Consider the following 21761-nt stretch of genomic DNA (forward strand, 5'->3'; position numbering starts at 1 on the left):
CCCAGCCACGAGATGGCTGCCCTGCAGCGAAAATCTCGGATCGTAGCGGGGATTCGGGCATCTAATATAGAAACCTCTAACGCAATTCATATGCAAGCTGAGGTTTCGGTTTTGATATGGCGCGGCGTCTTGCGTCAGCTTGTAGCAGATCGCGTCCAGCTCTGAATCCGACTGGTACGAGTTGGTCTATCTATATAAGTGCTTGTCTTCAGCGGACTCTCTGCTTGGGAAATGCTCATCGCTTTAATTCAACCTCTTCCATCATATATCGCCTATTTCTTAGTGATATTTCCACTGCATCGATCGCTTATTATCAGTACAACGCCAACCATGGCCAACGACGATAGCTCCATCTGGGTCTACAGCCCTTCCTTTCCTCTGGCAATTGTCGGCTGCGTTGTCTACTGTCTTTTATTCATCGCCATCACCTACACCACCTGGATCAAGCACCGCGCCTGGTTCTTCTCCACCGTCGTCGTCGGTGCCGCCGTCGAAGTGGCCGGCTACGTCTTCCGCGTCTACTCAACCAAGCACCAAACCGTCCTTGTAAGTGAAGACCGGGCGATCCCCATCTCAGCACCAGTGACAAAACAACTTGGCGCTCTAACATGCATTCAAGGTCCCGTACATCTTGACACTTACGTTTACCGTCCTCGCCCCCGTCTTCGTCGCGGCCGGTAACTACCTGCTCATCAGCCGCCTCATCCTGAGCGTCCTGCCGCCGACCCGCCACCGCATCCTCGGCATCGCCGGCCGCCTCCTCACGCCCATCTTCGTCACCTTTGACGTTGTCTCCTTCCTCGTCCAGGGCAACGGGTCCGCCATCGCCAGCTCCGGAAACTGGACAGGCGACAAGGAGAAGATTGGGCGGTACACGCTGATCGGCGGCCTCGTGCTGCAGCTCGTCGCCTTTGGGCTCTTCCTCGCCGTGTTCGGACGCTTCCACTTCTTGGCCAATAAGTTCGCCGTTCCCGAAGCGCCGGTTGGCTGGCGCAAGGTCGCCCGCGCAGTCTACATTTCCAGCATCGCCATCATGGTGAGTCTAGTATCATCCACTTATCCCTGACACGTGAGCCTGACTTCTCTGCAGATCCGCTGTATTTATCGAGTCTGCGAGTTTGCGGAAGGTATGCAGGGCTACGCGTTTCGCACCGAGTGGCTGTTCTGGGCGTTTGAGAGCATCCCCATGGTGTTTGCCATCGGCGCCTTCTGCGTCTGGCATCCGTCGCAGTATCTGCCGCGCAGCGCGCTGCTCTCCAGCAAGGCCAGGGCCAAGAAGCAGAACTCCGTGGAGATGGCTACAAGCACGTCAACTTCGCACGAGGCAATTGTATAAAAGCATATGTCAAGGTGTTGCGTACAGGCGGTGAGCGCTGGTCTGTAATGTCTGACTTGTCTCACTGGCCTCTCTCTTCCGACTTTAGGGAATATGAATTCGAAATCGCTGAATAATACAATGTAATGCCATCTTACTTTTTCTTACTTCACTTGTCCAAGACCAACTCTCGCAACGTCTCCCCAACCAGTTTGACCGTCTCGCCACCGCTGTCAAGCAACTTCATCTCCCCATCGTCGATGCATTGTCGAGTAAACGTGACAGGCCACATCCCATATGGTTTGTATTCGTTTGGGAGTTTCTCCTGTATTCGCTGAGTCCATGTCAATAGCATCATCTTGATGTAATCGTAGACGTTCTGCGGCACCAACACCGGCGCCGCATGTCGTCGTTCTTGTAGGATGGTCGTACCCATCACGTAGTCGAGCACAATCATGTGCATGATGAGAAGGCGCCCCGTGTAGTTTGACTCGTCGATGAAGGCAGGAAATTGCTCGGCGTCAATGTCGCACAACACGTCGTATATGCGCGTATGCTCATAATATGCTAAATATCGAGTTAGAACTGGGTGCGGATTTCGGCGAGTTTGCAAGGGACAGTTACCGTTTACAGGGCTTTGCAGCGCTGAGGTGGCAATGCTCCGCATAATGGACAGATATTGGAGCTCCTCGATGCTGCGGCACAGCGGGCCGAGATTTTCCAGACTCCCCATGAACCCTCTGATTGCTTCCTCGTCAAAGTGCGGAATCGGTCTGTCGAGAGGTACCACTTCCGTCAGCTTCTGAAGATACAATTCCTTCTCGAATGTTCTGAATCGCGACAATGCGTATTGCCCCATGGCATGAGTTCCGATGAGGTTACCTAAACGACGGTCAGCAGGTGAGAATGCCAAGTCCCGATGGTATGATGAATCGTACAGCCGCGGATCATGGTTAAAAAGTCATTGAGGCCGTCTCTCATTTGAGTAGCCTGGAATGTCAAGACCAGAGCTGTCGCAAATGCGGCGTCGGCATGCTCCCTTGATTGGCCAGCGGTCCCTATGAACCTCTTGAATCCTTCCAGGGCCGTGATGCGGTGCCGTAGCGCCGCCTGGTTATACGAGCTTGGGCTGATGATCGAGAGGTGAGACGCGCCGAGGCCGAGCATCGCATGAAGTAAAAAGTCGTACTATATCCTTTCAATTAGACAAAAGCAATACGTGTCACTGTTTTCTTCTGCGCACCTGATGGGCCATCTGCGAGACCTCGCGCCAAATGTCCCAGCCGTCCAACGGCAGCGACGGGTACGCCGAGAAGATGAAGTGCTGGAAGAAGCGCATGTCGTCGAGCGTGAACCACGACGGGTCGCAGCTCAGCGTCTTGGCCGGCGTCGTCTGGTTGGCCACCACGATGGCCTTGATCTGCTGCTGCTGCTGCTGCTGCTGCTGCTGCTCCTCGCGCCGGGCTCGGACCTGCAGCCGGTTCTCAAAGTAGAGGCAGTCGTAGCCGAGGCGGCGGCATGCGCCGCATGCCGGCGTCACCTCGTCGCACTTGACCTTGCGCTTCTTGCAGTTGGCGCAGCCGCCGCGCGACTTGGTGTGGCCCTTGCGGGGGATGGGCCGCCGCTTCGTCCGCGTCGTGGTCACGACGTCGGAGCAGCCCGAGGACGACGACGGCGTCTCTGGCGAGCCTGAATCGGACATGTCGGGGTCGCGTGCGGCGAGCAAGAGGTTGATCAGGCGGCGGCGGCGGCGGCGGCGGGGAGGATGCGGAGACGTGTCAAGACGCTCGGCAGCATCTGTCGGTGTTGCTCCAATGGGGTTGGTAGAAGAATTGGGCGTGGATGCGTGGATGCCAAGGTTTGCTGTAGGTCGGGAGGGAGTGGCTTCTTCGAGCTAGAGATTCACGATGGGACTGGTGCAAGAAGAAATCAGATGGACATCATCACCATTTCTAGAAAACGAAAGTGAGCCCCTCCCCTCGTCGGCCTTAAAGTCAAAGTGGGCTTTGCGGTGGTGCGGCTGAGTCGTGTCCGGATTCCGCCCTCCCTCATTTGGAGGCGATGACGCAGCCTTATGAAACATAAACGCTGGACCGACTGCCCTATCGTGGCCAAGACGGCAACCAATTTCAGCCTGCTATCAAAAAAAGCAACAGCGTGGATCGATGCAGGGAATTTAGGACTTCCCACTCAGACGACATTCGTAATGGCTCAGGGCCGAATCGTTGTTTGCCCCACGAAATTGGCCGATGCATACCAAGTAGGGTCCCATCAACTTGCACTGCCTCACAGGAACCGGTCGGGTTCAGGGGACGACTTGTCATGATTATAATAATAGACAAGAATAGCTCTAATCCACTATTTACTTTTCCGTGGTATATTCCCGTCTAGCCTTTTATTTGTTTCATCTCCGGTCGTAACTCCATTTACCATTCGTTTTCGTCCGCGCCGGCAATAATGACGTTATTAACCTTGAGCACCATGCGGCACAGCTGTGTCGCCAGCTGCAGCTGCTGCTTCTTGCCGATCAAGGGGTCGATAACAAAGGCCTCCTTCATGTCGTTGCTCCCGCGGCCCATGCAGTCCACGCCGAGCTTGCCGCGGCTTCCAGGACCAGCCTTGACCTGCTGGCTCTTGATTTCTGCTAGTGTCGAGATAGGGTTGAGGCCGCTGTTCTCGGCCAGCGCCATGGGAACGGCATCGAGGGCCTCGGAGAATGCGCGCATCGCGTACTGCTCGAGACCAGCCGTCTTGGCAGCGGCATCCTCAACGGCGACAGAGCAAGCAATCTCGGCCGCACCACCGCCGTAAACGACGCGGTTGTCTCTGACCAGGTTGCGGACAACGCAAAGAGCATCGTGCAGCGACCGCTTGGCCTCGTCGATGAGCTTGAAATTTGTCAGCATCTCTGACTCGTGGATCATGCAAAGGCCTGCAAAATTCAACTTACCATCTTGTTGCTTCCACGCACAAAGGCAGTGACGGCTCGTGTGTTGGCGCACTCTTCGATGACCAGCATCTTCTCCCGCGTCGTGCCGAACGTCATCTGCCGAACAACACCCGCGTACCCCAGCTTCTCAGCCGTGAGGTCCTGGAATCGTGGGACGATGCGTCCGTTTGTGGCAATAGCGATGAGCTCCAACTCAGGGCCGCCGACCCAGCGAACAGCCGGCAGCTTGTTCTGTAGCAGCAAGTGGTTGGCCTCGTCGTCGAAACCCCACTGGCAGATGGCAAGATTGGCACCCGTATCTTTTATTTGCTGAATCATCTCGATAAATTTCTCCTTCTCGTAGTTCTGTAGCTTCTTGAATTCCTCAACGCTCGTGATGTCGAGATGGTGCTTGGTCTTGGGCTTGGGAGGCTCGAAAGCACAAGTAAGGATCGCAATTTTGGCGTCCTTGACCTCGTCGGGCATCTGTGGGTGCGAGAAGTCCTTGTCGACGATAACACCCTTGACAAGAAGCGAATCCTCCAGCGAGCCACCAACCTTGCCATCCACCTTGATCAGCTCAAAGTCAACGTCCTTGCGCTCCAGGTCGGCGACCGAGAGAACAGCGTCGACCGCCATGTTGGCAAATTGATCGTGAGCCTTGGACACGATCTTGCTAGCTAGACAAGTGCGCGCGACTTTAACCAGGTTAGCGGTCTCGTCTTTTGTGAACTCAATCTTGTCCGAGATTTTGTCGAGTTCAGCGACAGCAATGTCACAGGCCTGGTCGTAGCCATCAGCGATTCGGATAGGGTGGATGCCCTTGTCGATGAGGTCGGCAGCCTGTTCCAGCATTGCGCCGGCGAGAACAACTACACCGGTAGTGCCATCACCAATTTCATCATCCTGCGACTTGGAGAGCTCCACGAGTAACTTGGCAACGTGGTTGCTGATCTCCATTTGTTGCATAATCGTGGCGCCGTCGTTCGTGATGGTAATGTCGCCGTCGGGGGAAATGAGAATCTTATCGAGACCACGGGGGCCAAGGGAGGTCTTGACGATGTTGGCTACGGTTCGTGCGGCGAGAATGTGGGATTTGACAGCCTCGTTGCCATACTGGCGCTTCTTCCTCCCCTGGCTGCGGGCAAGTTAGCTATGAAGCGTCAATTTGGGGCCGGGAGTCGCATACTCTCTTACTACGATGAAAGGACGACCCTGCTCATCCTTCAACATCGTAGCTGTGGGTAATGTTAGCATCGTCCTCGGTCGCGCAAAAGGCGGTGGTGGCGCTCACCGTTGTTCATGTCCAGATCTTGTGCGGGTTAGCTTCAGGGCCGTGTTTGTGTTGGCTATGGGGGAACTCACTCAACGACATTTTGGCGGCGAAATCGTCTTTGCGACGACTGTTGCTGGTAGGGGGGAGTTAAAAAACCTTGGAACAGCCAAAATATGTACCAAGGGTGGCAGTTGAATATAGCTCCAAGCTGTTCCACGCGAATCCGTAATTTTCGAATCTTTGGGGGGGGCATGCTGTAGCCTGCCGTTAGCGGGACGCGGCGAAATTAAAATTCCGCTACAAATGCTCACAACCCCTCGCAAGGTTCCACGCTGGCGTGTGCCCCGCGCAAGTGGCGGGACTTTGACTCTGCCCCTCCAAGATAGCTCTGAATAAGGTGCAACCTTTGCCTCTGCCAGCATTATTCAATATCGATTGGTGCCACTACCAGCTGCCCGCCGCTTACTTTTTTTGTATTTATATCCCTGTTCGTGTCTCTATTTTTTTTCTCTGCACTTTCCTCTCCGAACTTCACACCTACACAGCTATTTTCTCCTACGGTCGATGCTCTGACATCATTGTCCTGCACCATGGCCCCATTCGAAGACGACGATTTTTATGATCCTCATGAGGATGACTACGAAGAGGAAGACGATGGTCTGAGTCCTGAGGACAAGGTCTCTATGGCCAGGGGTACTGAAGAGGTGCAAAAGGCGCTCGGGCAAGACGCCAGCAAGGTGTCCGTCGCTCAAATACAGGAAGCCCTCTGGCATTATTACTACGACGTGGAAAAGTCGGTGGGCTACCTCCAAAAGACTTTCATTTCTCCGACTCCAAAGCCTACCCCTAAGAAGGCGGCGCCTGAAGGTAAGTCTTGCTTGGAATTTTCTTCCTCGTCACCTGTGGCATGCGGTGGCACCACTGGAGCAGACCACAAAGGGCGCGAATACGGAGGATACTATGCCGGGCTAGGCACATTTCAGAACTCAGCATTTCCCGGCTTTGAAGTCCCAGCTCTTTCTATGGAAGCGTTCTTCTCAGATATGCCATGGCTCCAGACACCTACCAACCGACAAACCACCTTTATTGCTCCATTCACACTGCGTGGTGGGTTGCTAGGGGGAAGTGACGCTGCCCCCAAAGTGTCCAAGCTTCAAGCTCTAGCTGCGGCTAGAAAGAAGAAAACGGAACAGAAGAAGGAATTCGAAAAAGAAATTGAAGCAGAGAGAGGACTGCAAGATTTGTCAATATCCAGTCGAAAACCTACTGGGAAAATGCGCACACCGCCTACCGAAGCTTCATCTGCAACGATACCAATGAGAAAGGGAACTCGTGTTGAATCAGAGCCTTCATCCACGTCCCAGCCTCCTTTACACGGCACTTCGGAGGTACCAATGAATGACATGGAAGGCCAAGTCCATTCAACCAGGCAATGGCCAACTCCGTCCGCCTTTGCGCAAACTTTGATCGGGTCTGCTCCTGGTGGAGGTCACAAATACAAACAAGATGTCTTTGCTATGACATATGCGTCATCGCCGACATACCTCGCGTCTGCATTCTCCGAGCCCAGTCCAGATGACATTGTGCTCGCAGCCCAGGCGAAAGGTTCGAACTTTGCGAGGGCAAAATAAGAGGCTAATTCTAATGTCTTTTCAGCCGGGAAAAAGGTCACACCAGCTCCCAAGTCGGCACCGAAGAAGAAGGCCGATGGTGCGGCAAAGGCCGATGACAAGCCGGACGATGTTACGAAAAAGGTTGCTGGTCTGAAGGTCAGCGATGTGCCACCACCAAAAACAAAGGGCTTGGATGTAGTTAAAGAATACGAGAAAAGCGGTGCCAAGAAAAGCACCAGCTTTGTGGTCGTCGGTACGTCGAATTGTTAGGTATATCATAGGGCACCACTAACCTTGCGCATAGGTCATGTTGACGCCGGCAAGAGCACATTAATGGGCCGCCTGCTTGTCGATTTGAAGTACGTTGACCAAAGAACCGTCGAGAAATATAAGAAACAAGCCGAGAAGAGCGGCAAACAGTCGTTTGCTCTGGCCTGGGTCATGGACCAGCGAAGCGAAGAGCGTGAGCGCGGTGTCACTATCGATATTGCCACCAATTATTTCGAAACCGACAAGACCAAGTACACAATCCTCGATGCGCCTGGTCACCGCGACTTTGTGCCAAATATGATTGCGGGCGCGAGTCAGGCAGACTTTGCCATCTTGGTCATTGATGCCAATACCGGCGCTTATGAGAAGGGACTCAAGGGGCAAACTCGGGAGCATATCTTGCTTCTGCGGTCCCTTGGTTTGCAGCGGGTTATTGTCGCTGTCAACAAGTTGGACATGGTGGGGTGGTCAAAAGACCGCTTCGAAGAGATCACTCAAGAGGTCACGGGCTTCTTGACTGGCCTAGGCTTTCAAGACAAGAATGTCGATTTTGTCCCTATCTCTGGATTGGACGGCGAGAATATTGTAAAGAAAATAACTGCCCCTGCGGCCTCTTGGTATCAGGGTGGAACCCTGCTCGATGCTTTGGAGGGTTCCGAGCCGACGACAGTTCGAGCGTTGAAGAAGCCTTTCCGCATGACGATTGCTGAGATTTTCCGCTCCGCACAACAGGGTACGACAACCTTGGCTGGTCGTGTCGATGCGGGAACCATCCAGATCGGGGACTCCCTTGTGGTGCAGCCAAGCGGAGAGACAGCCTACATCAAGTCCATCGTGGTCGATAAGGATGCACAGGATTGGGCTGTTGCTGGACAAAACGTCAGCCTGGCTCTCACGGACATTGACCCTATCCACATCCGCGCTGGTGACATTCTATGCCTCGCGACCAGTCCCATTCCTTGCAGTGACACCTTTACGATGAAGGCCATGGCCTTTGAGCATCTGATGCCCATGCCTGTGGATCTCCATCGAGGCCGCTTGCATGCCCCTGGCCAGATCCAGAGCATCACCGCCACGCTGGACAAGGCCACGGGTGAGATCATCAAGAAGAAGCCTAAGGTGATTCAACCCGGCGGGGTGGCTAGGGTGGTGATCAAGCTCGGCGAAAAGGTTCCTTTGGAGGCGGGCCAAAGAGTGGTTGTCAGAGCTGGTGGCGAGACGATTGCTGCCGGCCTGCTAGAATAGACTTGACGAGACAATGAAGCATATTTAGACTACTCCTTGACCATCACAAAGTGATCATCCGCAGTCAGAAGAAAAGGGGACGTTTTCAGAAGGCAAACAAGAACCCTAATGCTCCTAAGGCCGCCTAACATGGGCGCATGAAGGCAGCAAAGGCTCACGGTCAATTGCAGCTGCTCAGAACAATGCTGTTTGGTAGCCGCCATGGTGTCCTCCGCGTTTATCTGGCATCTATCCTGGCAACACGCTAGGCATTTTAACGCCACGATTCTTGGCCCTGGGGAATGACTGGAGCGGCGATTTACTGGCCAATTATGAATCAACAACAGTGCAATTTGGTAGCCTCGGAGTCACAGCCGTCGTAGCCCTGCTAACGGTCGTTGTGCAACTCCGTCACGTGTGCCTGGCGGCGTTCCCCCAGTTGCGTTATTACCAGGTGGCTTTTGCGATTCGCGGCTCTTGTAGAACTTCCAAAACACCCCTCAGCCCTTGAACGGTTCAGGTTTAGCCGGCTGGGGTAGCGCCAAACTAGCTGAGCCCATTGTTCCCAAGGTGAAGGACTCGGCTTGCGATCTGGCCTCCTGTGGGAGGACAACCAGCTTCGTCGTGTTTAGCGAATGGCGATGGCTTCCACGTCATTGCAGCAAGCCGACGGGCAAAGCCTTTTTTGTACGGTGATTCATAGCATGAGTCAGAAATGAAGAGACAGAAGCCTATGGAAACAAGCCGGCTGGCCAAAGGCAGATTGCCACGATGCGCGGTGGCGGGCGATGAGGCAATTGGCTAGACGGTGGAGCCGCGACGAGGGGGCTGGTACTGTACGGGCACTGTACGGATGCTGTGCTGCGAAACATAGCAACATGGGACTGCGTTGGTTCACCTGCAGCGAGATTATGCTTTGTTGTCACATACACGCTTATTACGGCCGTTTTTGTGCAAGACTTGAAAATCTATCACAAAATCGCAAACACCTCGGCGGTTAACCCCCCCGATACCCAAGCATCCTTTGTAGTGAGCATCGGCCGCGGACGAGGCTCCTTGGAGCTCTCCAACACTAGGGCTAGCTATGCCTTTGAAAACGATTAAGAAAGAGGCCGCAGCCTTCATTATCAGATTGTAAGACGGACATATGCTGTCTCGTCCAGTTGAGGCATATATATTGATGTCTAGCCGTGTTTCATCCAACGGCAGCGCCGTTGGGCACCTCTGCTTTGAAGTTCGAATCTTTCACCCGGCAGCTCCGAGATAGGAGGATTCTTGTAGTTATTTTTATACGTCAAAATCTGATTTTTGACCGTCTTCTATGTGGAAATGAAGAGGGCGCAACCTGAGCTCGCCAGGCTGGTCATCGTGTCTCGGGTCAGTACGCAGGCGTTGAAAGACACCACGCACGCTGAAGTTGGAAGGATTAGAAGCACTAGAGCATGTCGCCGCGTTTCCAGATCCTAACCAGCATCCATGGCGTTGGTACATACAAAGCTTGCCCACGCAAACTGCTACCGTGACATACTTCGTCATTGTGAGCGCTGGGAGTGCAACAGTGACGGTTGCGGCACGACTAGAGACGAATAAGAACAAATAAATTCTCCTACAACTCCCAAGTACAAAAATGCCAGAATAATTGGAAAAGGTTGAAGGGCTTGCATCAAGTCTCGTGCTTTGCAGGAATGTCTCATCCCTCGCACATCGGATGAACGCCTTTTGGTGATCCGGATCCGACGGGTAGGCGGGTTTTAAGACTTTTGACCGTCTTTACCCATATAAGCCATGTGATACAGGAAGAGGATTTACGAGGCGTCATGTAGGATGAGACAGCGTTCGTCGGGCAGTTCTAGGCCTCGTGGGATTCCGAGAGCTTTCGATTTGACACTCGTTCCTACTATCGCGGTGCATGTGGCTGCCATGACAAATAAATGATTATAAAAAGGGCTTCCTCGGGTGATATAAAGCATCGTATTGGGGTCGCAGAAGCTTTCGCAGATAAAATTCCTTACTCTTTCTCTGCGCATCAAATTTGCTACAATGTTCACGAGTGCCGTTACCAAGACCGCAGTTTTGGCTCTGGTCGCAGTTGGCGCTGTGTCATCCGCGCCTCTTGAGACGCGCGACCGCGATGACTTCAAGAACAAGATGCTTGAGGGGACCAACTGGTACCGCTCCCAGCATGGCGCCAAGGCTCTGTCTTGGGACCAAGATCTGGAGGACTACGCCGCCAACTACGCACGGGCTTGCCTCAAGCAACACTCCGTATGTTGAACAACAGTCAACCATGCGCACTTACACCTGCATGCGTACGCTGTTAGTGTGTGTCTTCTTTCGAATTTGGGGCTAATAATGAGTGCTTCCAGCGCGGTCCCCATGGAGAGAACCTCGACTGGTACTCTTACTGGGGCTCGCCGGCCAGCTATGTCAACGATTTTGGTCGTGAGCGCATCAATTTTGACTTCAACAACGGCGGTTTCGACAAAAGCACGGGCCACTTTACGCAGCTCGTTTGGAAGGACACGAGCCGGATGGGCTGCGCCTGGGCTGATTGCAGCTCCTGGTACAATATTGTCTGCGAGTATGAGCGCGCTGGCAACATCCGCAGCATCGAGGGCGACAACCGCTTCTACCGCGAGAATGTTGGCCGTCAGGTCTGGGGCAACATTAAAGATGAGTTCCAGGGTTAAACTTGAAGCGCTTCGCGCTTGGTTGAAGAACTTTTGGCTGCTCCTCCTCATAGCTTGACTACACATAGCCATAGTATTGCAGACGCTGCACATCTGTGCTGAGAACATAAGTAGCGTTTATAACACAGGACTGAAGGACACAAGAAAAAAGAAATACAGGATATAAAGAATAAGGAGGAAAATAAGAAGAATAAAAATACTAGACACGACTTGTAAAGGCGACCTTCATATAAAGAAACCGTGTTCACGCAGAGATGGTAGGTGTCAAATTGCACAAGCGCCAGCACAGTGCAAACAAAGACTCCACCTACCCCACCAAAAGGCCCCTGTCACGTGGGGGCAACTCCCTGATGGCCACCGCTTAGCGCCTTTCCTGTACCTTACAGGTGAAATCTGGCCTTTTTGTACCATCTGGACACCTCGACAATTTTTTGGGTCCCAGACCTCATAAAGTCAGCCCGGCCCGGAGTCACCACCACTTCTTTCCACCTCCAACCTTCACTTCATCTCCATCATCTTTTTTTTATCCAATTCTTTTCTACACAAAGCGAAGATCACACACATTGCCTACAATGGCTCGCCACTCCCGCAGTTCGATGGCCCTGGGCCTCGGACTCTTGGCTTGGATCGCGCTCCTCTTTGCGCCCCTCGCCTTCGTTCAGACTGTCAACGCAGAGGTCGCCGACCAAGAAAACTACGGCACCGTCATTGGTATTGTGAGCAGCTCTCTCCCAAGCTTTCGCGCCCGACAGCTTCCCCTCCGACCCACGCGCTCTCGTGTCCTCCTCGACCTTGACAGCTAACAGCTCCCAGGATCTGGGTACTACCTACTCTTGCGTCGGTGTGATGCAGGGTGGCAAGGTCGATATTCTTGTCAACGATCAGGGTAACCGTATCACTCCGTCTTACGTCGCCTTCACCGATGAGGAGCGGCTGGTAGGTGATTCCGCCAAGAACCAGGCCGCCGCAAACCCCTTCAACACCATTTTCGATGTCAAGTAAGCGCTCCCCATGGAGCATTGTCTGCCCCAGCAATTCCTAACCGCTTCCAGGCGTCTCATCGGTCGCAAGTTCAACGAAAAGGATGTCCAGTCCGACATGAAGCACTTCCCCTACAAGGTTATCTCCAAGGATGGCAAGCCCAACGTTCAGGTCGAGGTCAACGGCCAGAAGAAGCAGTTCACTCCTGAGGAGGTCTCTGCGATGATTCTTGGCAAGATGAAGGAAGTCGCCGAGTCTTACCTCGGTAAGAAGGTCACCCACGCCGTCGTCACTGTCCCCGCTTATTTCAACGTAAGAGTCTCACCGCCAGTTCCCGTTGTCATTGCAGATTCCTAACCCTCCCCGCAGGACAACCAGCGCCAGGCTACCAAGGATGCTGGTGTTATCGCCGGTCTCAACGTTCTCCGGATTGTCAACGAGCCCACCGCTGCCGCTATCGCCTACGGTCTCGACAAGCAGGACGGTGAGCGCCAGATCATTGTTTACGATCTTGGTGGTGGTACTTTCGATGTCTCTCTCCTTTCCATTGATGATGGTGTCTTCGAGGTTCTTGCCACTGCTGGTGACACCCATCTTGGTGGTGAGGACTTTGATCAGCGCGTCATCAACCACTTCGCCAAATCCTACAACAAGAAGAACAGCGTTGACATCACCAAGGATGCCAAGGCCATGGGCAAGCTCAAGCGCGAGGCTGAAAAAGCCAAGCGTGCTCTGTCTTCGCAGATGACCACCCGCATCGAGATCGACGCTTTCTTCGAGGGCAACGACTTCTCCGAGACTCTTACCCGCGCCAAGTTCGAGGAGCTCAACATGGATCTCTTTAAGAAGACCATCAAGCCTGTTGAGCAGGTTCTCAAGGATGCCAACGTTAAGAAGTCTGAGATTGACGACATCGTCCTTGTCGGTGGTTCTACCCGTATCCCCAAGGTCCAGGCTCTTATTGAGGAGTACTTTGGCGGTAAGAAAGCCTCCAAGGGCATCAACCCCGACGAGGCCGTGGCTTTCGGCGCGGCGGTCCAAGCTGGCATTTTGTCTGGTGAGGATGGAACTGACGGCCTTGTCCTTATGGATGTCAACCCGTTGACGCTTGGTATTGAGACTACTGGTGGCGTTATGACCAAGCTGATTTCCCGCAACACTCCTATCCCTACTCGCAAGAGCCAGATTTTCTCGACTGCCGCTGATAACCAGCCTGTCGTTCTTATCCAAGTATTCGAGGGTGAGCGTTCCATGACTAAGGATAACAACATCCTTGGCAAGTTCGACCTCACCGGCATTCCTCCCGCTCCTCGTGGTGTCCCTCAGATTGAGGTTTCCTTTGAGCTGGATGCCAACGGTATCCTCAAGGTCTCTGCTCACGACAAGGGCACTGGCAAGCAGGAGTCCATTACTATTACCAATGATAAGGGCCGCCTCACTCCTGAGGAGATTGAGCGCATGGTTGCTGAGGCTGAGAAGTACGCCGAGGAGGACAAGGCTACCCGTGAGCGCATCGAGGCCCGTAACGGCCTCGAGAACTACGCCTTCAACCTTAAGAACCAGGTCAACGACGAGGAGGGTCTTGGCGGCAAGATTGACGACGAGGACAAGGAAACTATCATCGACGCCGTCAAGGAGACTCAGGAGTGGCTTGAGGAGAACGGCGCCGACGCTACCGCCGAGGACTTCGAGGAGCAGAAGGAGAAGCTGTCCAACGTCGCCTACCCCATCACTTCCAAGATGTACGAGGGTGGCGCTCCTGGCGGCGAGGAGGCTGACGCCGACTTCCACGACGAGCTGTAATCACATAGACGATTGGGATATGAGGTATTAGAGGGTGTTTTTGATTTAGGGCTACGGCGTGAAAGACAGCGCATGTATTTGTAAAACAGCCTGTGTCTTTTATTTTAAAAGTATACCCATACGAAGTTTGCGCCTTACAGTGAGTGCATGCTTGACGAGAAAGTGAGTGAATTGCCAATTTGTGTTTGTTGTGTTGGCTCGCAGCCGTTTGCACATGCAGGTGAGTTCACGTTTCGCTTCTCTCCCTCTCCCTCTCTTCTCTTTCATTGTCTCTCTTCTCTTCCTTATCACTCATCTTTTATCTCTCTTCCTTCCTCTATCCGTCTCCTTTTCTCTATCCCTCTGTTTGATATCTTCTCACAACCCCAGTCACCGTCCTCACATCGTCCCACACTTTCATCTCGCAGCATCAAAGGCATTGTCCTAATGGCACGCCCAGTGAAAAGAGCAGCCTCCGAGGAGCAGCATGCTCCCAAGAAGCGGTGCACGTCACGAGGCCCTCATACCCCGCCCGTGTCGCGCGATCACAATGTCAAGCCCTTCAACATCCAAGACGCCAGGGTGTCATCGGAGAAGCTCAGTCAGGCACTCCTGGGCAGCACATCGGGAGCAGGCCGAGAGCCTTCCCCCTCTGCGGAAGGAACACTCCAGCCCGCACCTAGGATGCTCAGTGCGCCGCCAGCCCTCAGCCCGCCAGAGAAGCTCTCAAGCATCGTGCGGAAGATCCCCGCCTCCTCAGGCTCGGCAGACATGGACCTGAGTGATGACAGCGCTCCGGCGTCAGACCCTGACAAGAACACGGCTACGGCAACGCGTAACTCCACGCCCGCTACAGAACATAAAGAGACACCCGAGGAGAATGTCACGGCCGACATGGATGAAGCCGAAACGGGATCAGAGCCGGGATCAGAGATGGACGAAGACGAGGTGGAGACGCCGGCCACCGAGACCGAGAGCGTGGCCGCAGAGACCGCGGAGCAGGATATGGATTCCAGCGATTCGGAGTCAGATGACGTTGAGATGAGCACTCTGCCAGACCAATTCATTGACATGACCGGCGGCGAAAGTGAACTTCACGCCTCCAGCTCCCCCGAATCCCTCGATGAGGAGCCCCTTCCCCCAGCCGTCTTCCAAATCTCTGACATCGACGACGCCGACGACGCTCGTCGGCGCCTCGGGGCGGTCGAGCGGCTCATCGGGCCCGCTGCGTTCGACAAGATCCCCCGGAACGCCTGGCGCTCGTACATGGCCCAGCTGGAGCGGCAGCGCACCAGGCTGCGCGCGATGAACCACGAGAACCGCCTGAACCACATCAAGCGGATCATTTACCTGGCCGAGGAGATGGAGCTGCTGTACTACGGCGACGCGGAGCGCATGACCTGCGCGATACACCTGTGCAGGGTCGTCACGGAGGTCCTGGGCTCCGACGACGAGGCCATCAACAGGGAGATGAGCGCGTGGGTCGATATGCACACCCGGGACATTGTGTGGAAGCTCAAGCTGACGGCGGCGGCTCGCGATTTATTGCCCATCTCGAGGGGCGCGGTGCGGGACGGAGGTGATGGACTACACATGGACGGGGCGTGAAGTTTGGGCTGGCGGCGCGTTGCTTCTGCTTTTGGGGGAGTCGGGGAATAGGGACTTTTGATTATCAATTTTGCTTTTTACACCAGTTGCCGAGCTCAGCGAAAATGTACGCGACCATGGGATTGGCGGCTACCTACCAATGGATTGAAATAGTGATAGGTTGCCTTGGGCGTTTGCACCGAACGAGTACCCAGGAAAAGGGGTATGAAATCGAGGGAATATGAAGCCAGATCTAAATCATATGCTCCAACTAGGTATTATTATATCCAATATCCAAATTCCACTCGAACAACCGTTGTGTTTCAATGAAGATCTTGCCCTGTAGGGTAAGTTCCTGTCACGTGCACACGCGCAACTGGCCGTCGCGTGCCGTCGCGACTTATTAGTCAGTCTTGCGCGTTCATCCTTGGACAAGTATGACGACATGAGCCCGCTTGACTTTTGAGCTTAACAACGGTTGTTTACACGAAACGGTGGAAAACGTTGAAAGACAGCTAGGGGCCTAATCTTCTTTCAACTTCTCGCTCTATTCCCCTCTGTTTCGCTACTCCTTTGATAAAAAAAAGAAAATGCCAGCCCGCAAGCGCGCGGCGGAGGAACCCGCAACAGCCCGTTCCGGGACGTCCTCACGGCGCCGGTCCGGCCGAATCTCTGACGCGCCCAAGAAGAGCTCATACTGGGAGGGCTCGGACGATGATGAGAGTGGCGCTTTCGAGAAGCCGATGAAGAAGAGGAAGTCTGGCGCTTCCAATGGCCTTCGTGCGAGTGCCGCCGCACGGAAGCAGGAGAGCGACGGGGACGAGTATACGGCGGAGGCGCAGACTGCAGAGGAGGAGGATGAAGGCGACGACGAGGGCTTTGGGGAGCAAGAGAATGAGAACAGGCCGATGAAGGTGACGGTCGTGCCGCTGGAGAAGCTGCGCGACGACGGCGGCGTGCCGTACGAGGACCACAAAGTGCACAAGAACACGCTGCTCTTTCTCAAGGAACTCAAAGCCAACAATCGACGACCGTGGCTCAAAGGTAACCCCCCTTTCCTTTTCTCCCACCACCCTTCTTCTTTGAAATGCCATGCTAAAAAGAACAGCTCACGACGGCGAGTACCGACGCGCGCTCCGCGACTGGCAGACCTTCGTCGAGGCCTCCTCGCTCACCGTCTCCGACGCCGACGCCACCGTTCCAGCCGAGCTGCCCGCCAAGGACGTCGCCTTCCGCATCTACCGCGACACGCGCTTCAGCCGGGACCCGACGCCGTACAAGCCGCACTTTGCGGCCGCGTGGTCGCGCACCGGCCGCAAGGGCCCCTACGCGTGCTACTACGTCCACTGCGAGCCTGGTAGTAGTAGTGGTAGTGGTAGTGGTGGTGGTGGTGCGGGCAGAGGTGCACGCGGCCGCTCGTTTATTGGCGGAGGGCTGTGGCATCCGGAGGCCGGCCACGTGCGGAAGCTGCGCCGCAGCGTGGATCGCCACCCAGAGCGCTGGAGGGCGGTGCTGGGGGAGGAGCGCCTCAGGAGGGTCTTCTTCCCGCAGGTCAAGGCCTCGACGAAGGGCGGCGGCGGTGGTGTGGAGGAGGCGGCGGTCAAGGCGTTTGTGGGCAAGAATCAGGAGAATGCGCTGAAGAAGAGGCCAATGGTGAGTCTTTTATATACGACCGCATGAAAATACTTTTCGGCTTGGACTACCATCCTCCACGGGCCGTTTGCTGACACGTGTGCGAAAAAAAAAAGGGATACGAGGCCACGCATCCCGATATCGAGCTGCTCAAGCTCAAAAACTACACCATTGGCGTTCCGATTGACGATGATATGCTGTGCGGGGACGACGCGCAGGAGAAATTTGCTGAGTATATCGGCGCAATGGAGGGATATGTAAGTCGAGAGAACCTGCGAAAGGTGGGCGGACGTGTGTGCCTAGAGAGAACTGACGTTGTCGTAGATTACGTTTCTGAATAGCATTGTCATGCCGGATCCTGGACTCGACCAAAGCGATAGCGAAGACGATTCCAACGAGGATGACGATCAAGATAATGACTAACTCCGAAGCTTCCGAACAGGCAGCATCAATTAAGCAAAAAAACGTCGGCGCTTCGTGTTTCAGCATGACTTTGTATCTCTATGCATGTACATATATGTATTGAATAAATTACGCAAAATGGCGTTAAATAATAAATTCATCATACAAACAATCTACGATTCCCACGCACCATCCGCTCTACGCGCAGCCGCAGACGTTGAACAGGGCCACGCTGGGATCGTGGTCGCTGACCTGACCGGCATTGTCCTGCCAGGTGTTGAGATGGAGGTGCTCAAACTTGGCGTTCTTGCGGAGGGCCTGGCTGGCGTACATGTGGTCGAGAGTTTGGCAATTCATGTCGAAGAGGTAGCTGTAGCGCTCCTCCGGCGGGGTGCTGACGATATCGTCCATGTTGGTCAGGCCGGACTTGGCGGCGAAAACTCGCATGGGCTGGACCTGGGAAAACTCGTTGAAGTCACCGGCAGCGATGACGCGCGCCTTGGGGTCCTTGGCAAGAATGTCGGCAATGAACGCCTGAGACTTGGTCAGCTTTGGCTTTGTCGGTACTTTATAGTTAGGAAGGACTTTAACATACGGCGGCAGCCTCGTTCTGGCTAGTGCGCTTATCAACACCGTTGTTCAAGGGAGGGCGCTGGTCACCGTGGAGAGTGGACGAGCCGCCTTTGCTGCCCATGTGCACGTTGACGGTGAAGAAAGGCTTGCCACCCTTGAGCGTCTTCCACTGCGCGGCGAGGGGCTTGCGGCTGTTGGCGTACGCCTGGTTGCTGGGATCGATGCGGCCGGGGTTGTACTTGAGCGCGGGGCCGTCGAGAACCTCGTTGGCGTCGGTGCTGCCGCCTTGGTTGGGGTTGTAAAGCTGGACAATGTCGGAGCGGTACAGGTACACCTGGCGGATGTTGCCGCCGACCTGGCCGCCGTCTTGGTTGTTGACCGGGTCGACTCCGGTGAAGTTGTAGCCCACGCCCGACTCCCTGAACAGTGCGTCGGTGAGGGTGGTGAGGGTGAGGCGGGCCGAGGTGACGCCATTGTTGGTGGGACCCGAGTCGTCCTGGACTTCCTGCAGGAAAATGAGGTCGGGGAGGCGGAGCTTGTGGACAATCTGGTCGACGACAAGAGGCAGATGGGCCGAGTCAGGGGCCAGGTTCTCGGCGTTGTATGAGGCGACGGTGATACCCCTGCAGTTGCCGGTGCTGCTGAAGGCAACAGGAGGGAACTCGGTGCTGGCCGGGGTGGCGACTGCGACGGCCGTAAGGGGCAGCAGACGGTAAAAGCCAAAGGCGTTGTAGACAACACCGGTCACATCACCGATGTAGTCGCCGAGCTTGGTGTTGTTGGGGTTCTTGGAGCCATCGAGGGGAGAGCCGATGATGATGGTCTCGGGGTTGGCGTCTAGTGTGTTTTAGTAAACGAAGCGAGAAACTTGAGTAACCAGAGCGCCCACCTCCTTCCAGCATGGTGATGCCGCCGTGCGAGTTGACACCTGTCGTGTTCCAGTCGCCGCGCACCCAGACGTCGCCAAAGTTGTTGGGACGGCTGGTCTGGTATGCGCCCTTGACGGTGACCAGTTCGCCGAGCAGACTCTGCCAAAAGTCAAGGCCATACTTGCTCGGGTCGAGGATAGGGTTGGACGTGGAGACGAGATTGACGGCATTGGGTACGCCAAAGATGCCACCGACATCAAGGCCGGAGTAGTCCTGCGTAGGAGGCGAGAGGGTGTCGAGGGCAATGACCAGAGGCTCGACACGGTTGCCGCTAGAGCGGACGACGACATTCGTGGGACGGCTGAGCTCGGTGAGCTGAATGTAGTTCTTGTTGGACCTAACCCCGTCTCGAGTTAACATGTGCGGACGCCGTTTTGGCGGATAGCCATGCTTACCTATACATCTCCACATGGCCGTTCAGCGAGATGATGTCGCCGACCTTGACGCTGCCGAGAATGGTCTTGCCAAAGACGTAGAGGCCCTCCGAGGTGCGGGTGTCATTGTCCGGCTGCAGTGCGCGGAGCCAGATGCCGTTCTCGTTGGACGCGGTGACAAGGCCGGTGACATTTGTGACGTCCTTGCCATTGAGCGGCGACACAAAGCGATTGCCGTTGATCTCGGCAATGGTGACGGCCACCGCCGAGGAGGCAGCAGTCAGGGCCGCGCCCAAGAAGCCACCCAGAGTCGCGTGCTTCATTGTTGAACGGGGGCGGCAAATTATCGTCGTATCTCTCAGTTGAATGTTGAGGAGGGAACGTTTTCCATCAAGGGCACTTGACGTCCCTCGTGAGATATTTGTATGCAGCGATGCTACCCTCCTCGCGCGCCATCCCCTCTCGTCACCGAAGGATCCAATATCCAGCAAGCCATAGTAGCACTTTTTTTTTCAGCTGCAGATTTGGACGAGGCCGTTTGGCGATGGACACAAAAGGCCCTCTTGGATTTCTTGGCTCGGACTTGATGGCGTTTTTGGCGCGAGACGGATAAGAAAACGTGGGCTTGGCCAGCTCTCTCAGGACGCGGGGAGGGACAAGTCTGGGTCTGAGCCCATCTGCATTGGCGAAGCTTAATGGCCTTTTGTGTAGCTGATCGATCTAACCATGCAGCTGGAGAGCCGCATATTTTGTCCGAGATGAAATTTTGAGAAATCGGGCTTCACATGGATAGCTTGTGTTTTATCTTGCCGATCACGTCCTGTTCGTTGACGTTTATCTTGGGGGTGTTGTCGATCGGTGGTCGCCGATGAGGGGAAATGAAGGAACCATGGAATGGGGGCCGTCAGTCTCAGAACATGCTTAAATTAACAGTTGCCGCGACTAGCCTATAGTAGGGGATAGGGACCTCGCCGCTGGAAAATCTCCGCTAGGAAGCGTCGGGACCCCACTAAAGGCTGCTAAAGGCCGCTAAAGGCCGCTAAATTCCACTAAAAACAGGCCTTAATAGGCAAGTCCAGTTCGCGGCTGGCAACTTGCACTGCTAATATGCTTGGATTGCTTCACGTGTTGCGATTTCTGACCAGGAACTCCTTGGATTTAATGGCAAACCGCTCGAGAATTTCAATATTGGATTGTTATTCGTCCATGGATCAGTTGACAGCTCATGCAGCTTGACAAGTCCACATCTCCATTGGCCGGAGCACATCCGGGCCCACATCTTCCACCCCTTTTGGCTGACCACCTTCACCTTCTCGTGTCCGAACCTTCTTTCCTGTCGCACCTCCCAAGATGGCCACAAGAAACTTTCTTGATAAATCAACGTTATGCATAGCCACCAGGTTTCTCGATATCATACGATTCAGAAACAACAGCGCGGTAGCGACACTTGTGACCTTTTCAGGAGTAGAGCCTCCCGTGCCAAGTGTCGAGTCGAACGGCCTACATGGGGAATTTGTCTGAACCAGGGATGATAACTCGGCAGGTGCCACACTACCAATAGACTGACCGCAATAGAAAAGCCAAGCAAAACGACCTGTTACATGCATCAGCGAAGGCGATGTAACTGCATCGTACCTTTGTTCCCGCCCCTTGCAGTCTTGACTGCGACGGAGAGCACACGCGAAGCAATACCCAATATAGATGGGACCTTGAGCAGCTGACCTTGCGTCTATTGTCAAAGTCGAGAACCGAGATTATGGTCGCCAAGCACAATTGATGGCAAACTATAGCGTGAAATCAGCCTGGGAGGCTACGCTGGACCGCTATAATACGCCTTTTGCTAAGTTGAATCGTCTTTGCGGGCTCCATATCTCGCCTCTTGTGGCCGCTTCCGTGGTATACGACGAGACCAAATCAATACAACGGCCCAATTCGCCGGGCCAACGCCGTATGAGCCACTTCAAAGACGGTACAATTCTCGGTCCACGATTAGTAAAAGAACGCGTTCAGATCCACCTTGAGCTATACCGGACCGCGGGTCATACCAATATCATCACCTATCCCGACCGCGGACCGCACGGGTACTCCCGTATGTGCAACTGAAAAACGAGGCTCAAAGATGAAAGACAGCAGGCTGAGCCATGGATAACGCCTGATTCTGTCGTGTTAAGGCATCAATCTTGC

General features: G+C 54.5%; 9 protein-coding genes across 9 annotated transcripts; 6 read left to right on the forward strand and 3 right to left on the reverse strand.

The window, feature by feature from the left end:
• Positions 1-330: 330 nt before the first annotated feature.
• On the forward strand, positions 331-1336 carry ISF_02259 (RTA1 domain protein; the record flags this gene model as incomplete). The annotated part of the gene is made up of 3 exons (XM_018845865.1): positions 331-546; positions 620-1036; positions 1091-1336. The coding sequence occupies 3 exons, from the start codon at positions 331-333 to the stop codon at positions 1334-1336; spliced, it is 879 nt and encodes a 292-aa protein (XP_018706572.1).
• Positions 1337-1484: 148 nt separating this feature from the next.
• ISF_02260 (C6 transcription factor) lies at positions 1485-3017 on the reverse strand (the record flags this gene model as incomplete). The annotated part of the gene is made up of 4 exons (XM_018845866.1): positions 1485-1882; positions 1940-2197; positions 2254-2503; positions 2559-3017. The coding sequence occupies 4 exons, from the start codon at positions 3015-3017 to the stop codon at positions 1485-1487; spliced, it is 1365 nt and encodes a 454-aa protein (XP_018706573.1).
• A 724-nt stretch (positions 3018-3741) lies between these two features.
• Positions 3742-5619, reverse strand: ISF_02261 (T-complex protein 1 subunit epsilon; the record flags this gene model as incomplete). The annotated part of the gene is made up of 5 exons (XM_018845867.1): positions 3742-4203; positions 4266-5382; positions 5434-5482; positions 5539-5556; positions 5610-5619. 5 exons carry the CDS (start codon positions 5617-5619, stop codon positions 3742-3744), a joined length of 1656 nt encoding a protein of 551 aa, XP_018706574.1.
• A 491-nt stretch (positions 5620-6110) lies between these two features.
• On the forward strand, positions 6111-8648 carry ISF_02262 (elongation factor Tu GTP binding domain protein; the record flags this gene model as incomplete). The annotated part of the gene is made up of 3 exons (XM_018845868.1): positions 6111-6387; positions 7177-7386; positions 7438-8648. The coding sequence occupies 3 exons, from the start codon at positions 6111-6113 to the stop codon at positions 8646-8648; spliced, it is 1698 nt and encodes a 565-aa protein (XP_018706575.1).
• Positions 8649-10667: 2019 nt separating this feature from the next.
• Positions 10668-11317, forward strand: ISF_02263 (Allergen V5/Tpx-1-related protein; the record flags this gene model as incomplete). Its single annotated transcript, XM_018845869.1, has 2 exons — positions 10668-10892; positions 10994-11317. 2 exons carry the CDS (start codon positions 10668-10670, stop codon positions 11315-11317), a joined length of 549 nt encoding a protein of 182 aa, XP_018706576.1.
• A 572-nt stretch (positions 11318-11889) lies between these two features.
• Positions 11890-14101, forward strand: ISF_02264 (glucose-regulated protein; the record flags this gene model as incomplete). Its single annotated transcript, XM_018845870.1, has 4 exons — positions 11890-12033; positions 12131-12315; positions 12370-12610; positions 12668-14101. 4 exons carry the CDS (start codon positions 11890-11892, stop codon positions 14099-14101), a joined length of 2004 nt encoding a protein of 667 aa, XP_018706577.1.
• Positions 14102-14527: 426 nt separating this feature from the next.
• ISF_02265 (hypothetical protein) lies at positions 14528-15688 on the forward strand (the record flags this gene model as incomplete). Its single annotated transcript, XM_018845871.1, has 1 exon — positions 14528-15688. The coding sequence occupies one exon, from the start codon at positions 14528-14530 to the stop codon at positions 15686-15688; it is 1161 nt and encodes a 386-aa protein (XP_018706578.1).
• A 569-nt stretch (positions 15689-16257) lies between these two features.
• On the forward strand, positions 16258-17722 carry ISF_02266 (hypothetical protein; the record flags this gene model as incomplete). Its single annotated transcript, XM_018845872.1, has 4 exons — positions 16258-16711; positions 16776-17320; positions 17416-17556; positions 17624-17722. The coding sequence occupies 4 exons, from the start codon at positions 16258-16260 to the stop codon at positions 17720-17722; spliced, it is 1239 nt and encodes a 412-aa protein (XP_018706579.1).
• A 177-nt stretch (positions 17723-17899) lies between these two features.
• Positions 17900-19900, reverse strand: ISF_02267 (endonuclease/exonuclease/phosphatase family protein; the record flags this gene model as incomplete). The annotated part of the gene is made up of 4 exons (XM_018845873.1): positions 17900-18235; positions 18297-19111; positions 19164-19540; positions 19599-19900. 4 exons carry the CDS (start codon positions 19898-19900, stop codon positions 17900-17902), a joined length of 1830 nt encoding a protein of 609 aa, XP_018706580.1.
• Between the last annotated feature and the right edge of the window lie 1861 nt (positions 19901-21761).

The sequence above is a fragment of the Cordyceps fumosorosea genome (genome assembly GCF_001636725.1).
Source record: "Cordyceps fumosorosea ARSEF 2679 chromosome Unknown scaffold_4, whole genome shotgun sequence".
In the NCBI taxonomy this organism is placed as follows: domain Eukaryota; kingdom Fungi; phylum Ascomycota; class Sordariomycetes; order Hypocreales; family Cordycipitaceae; genus Cordyceps; species Cordyceps fumosorosea.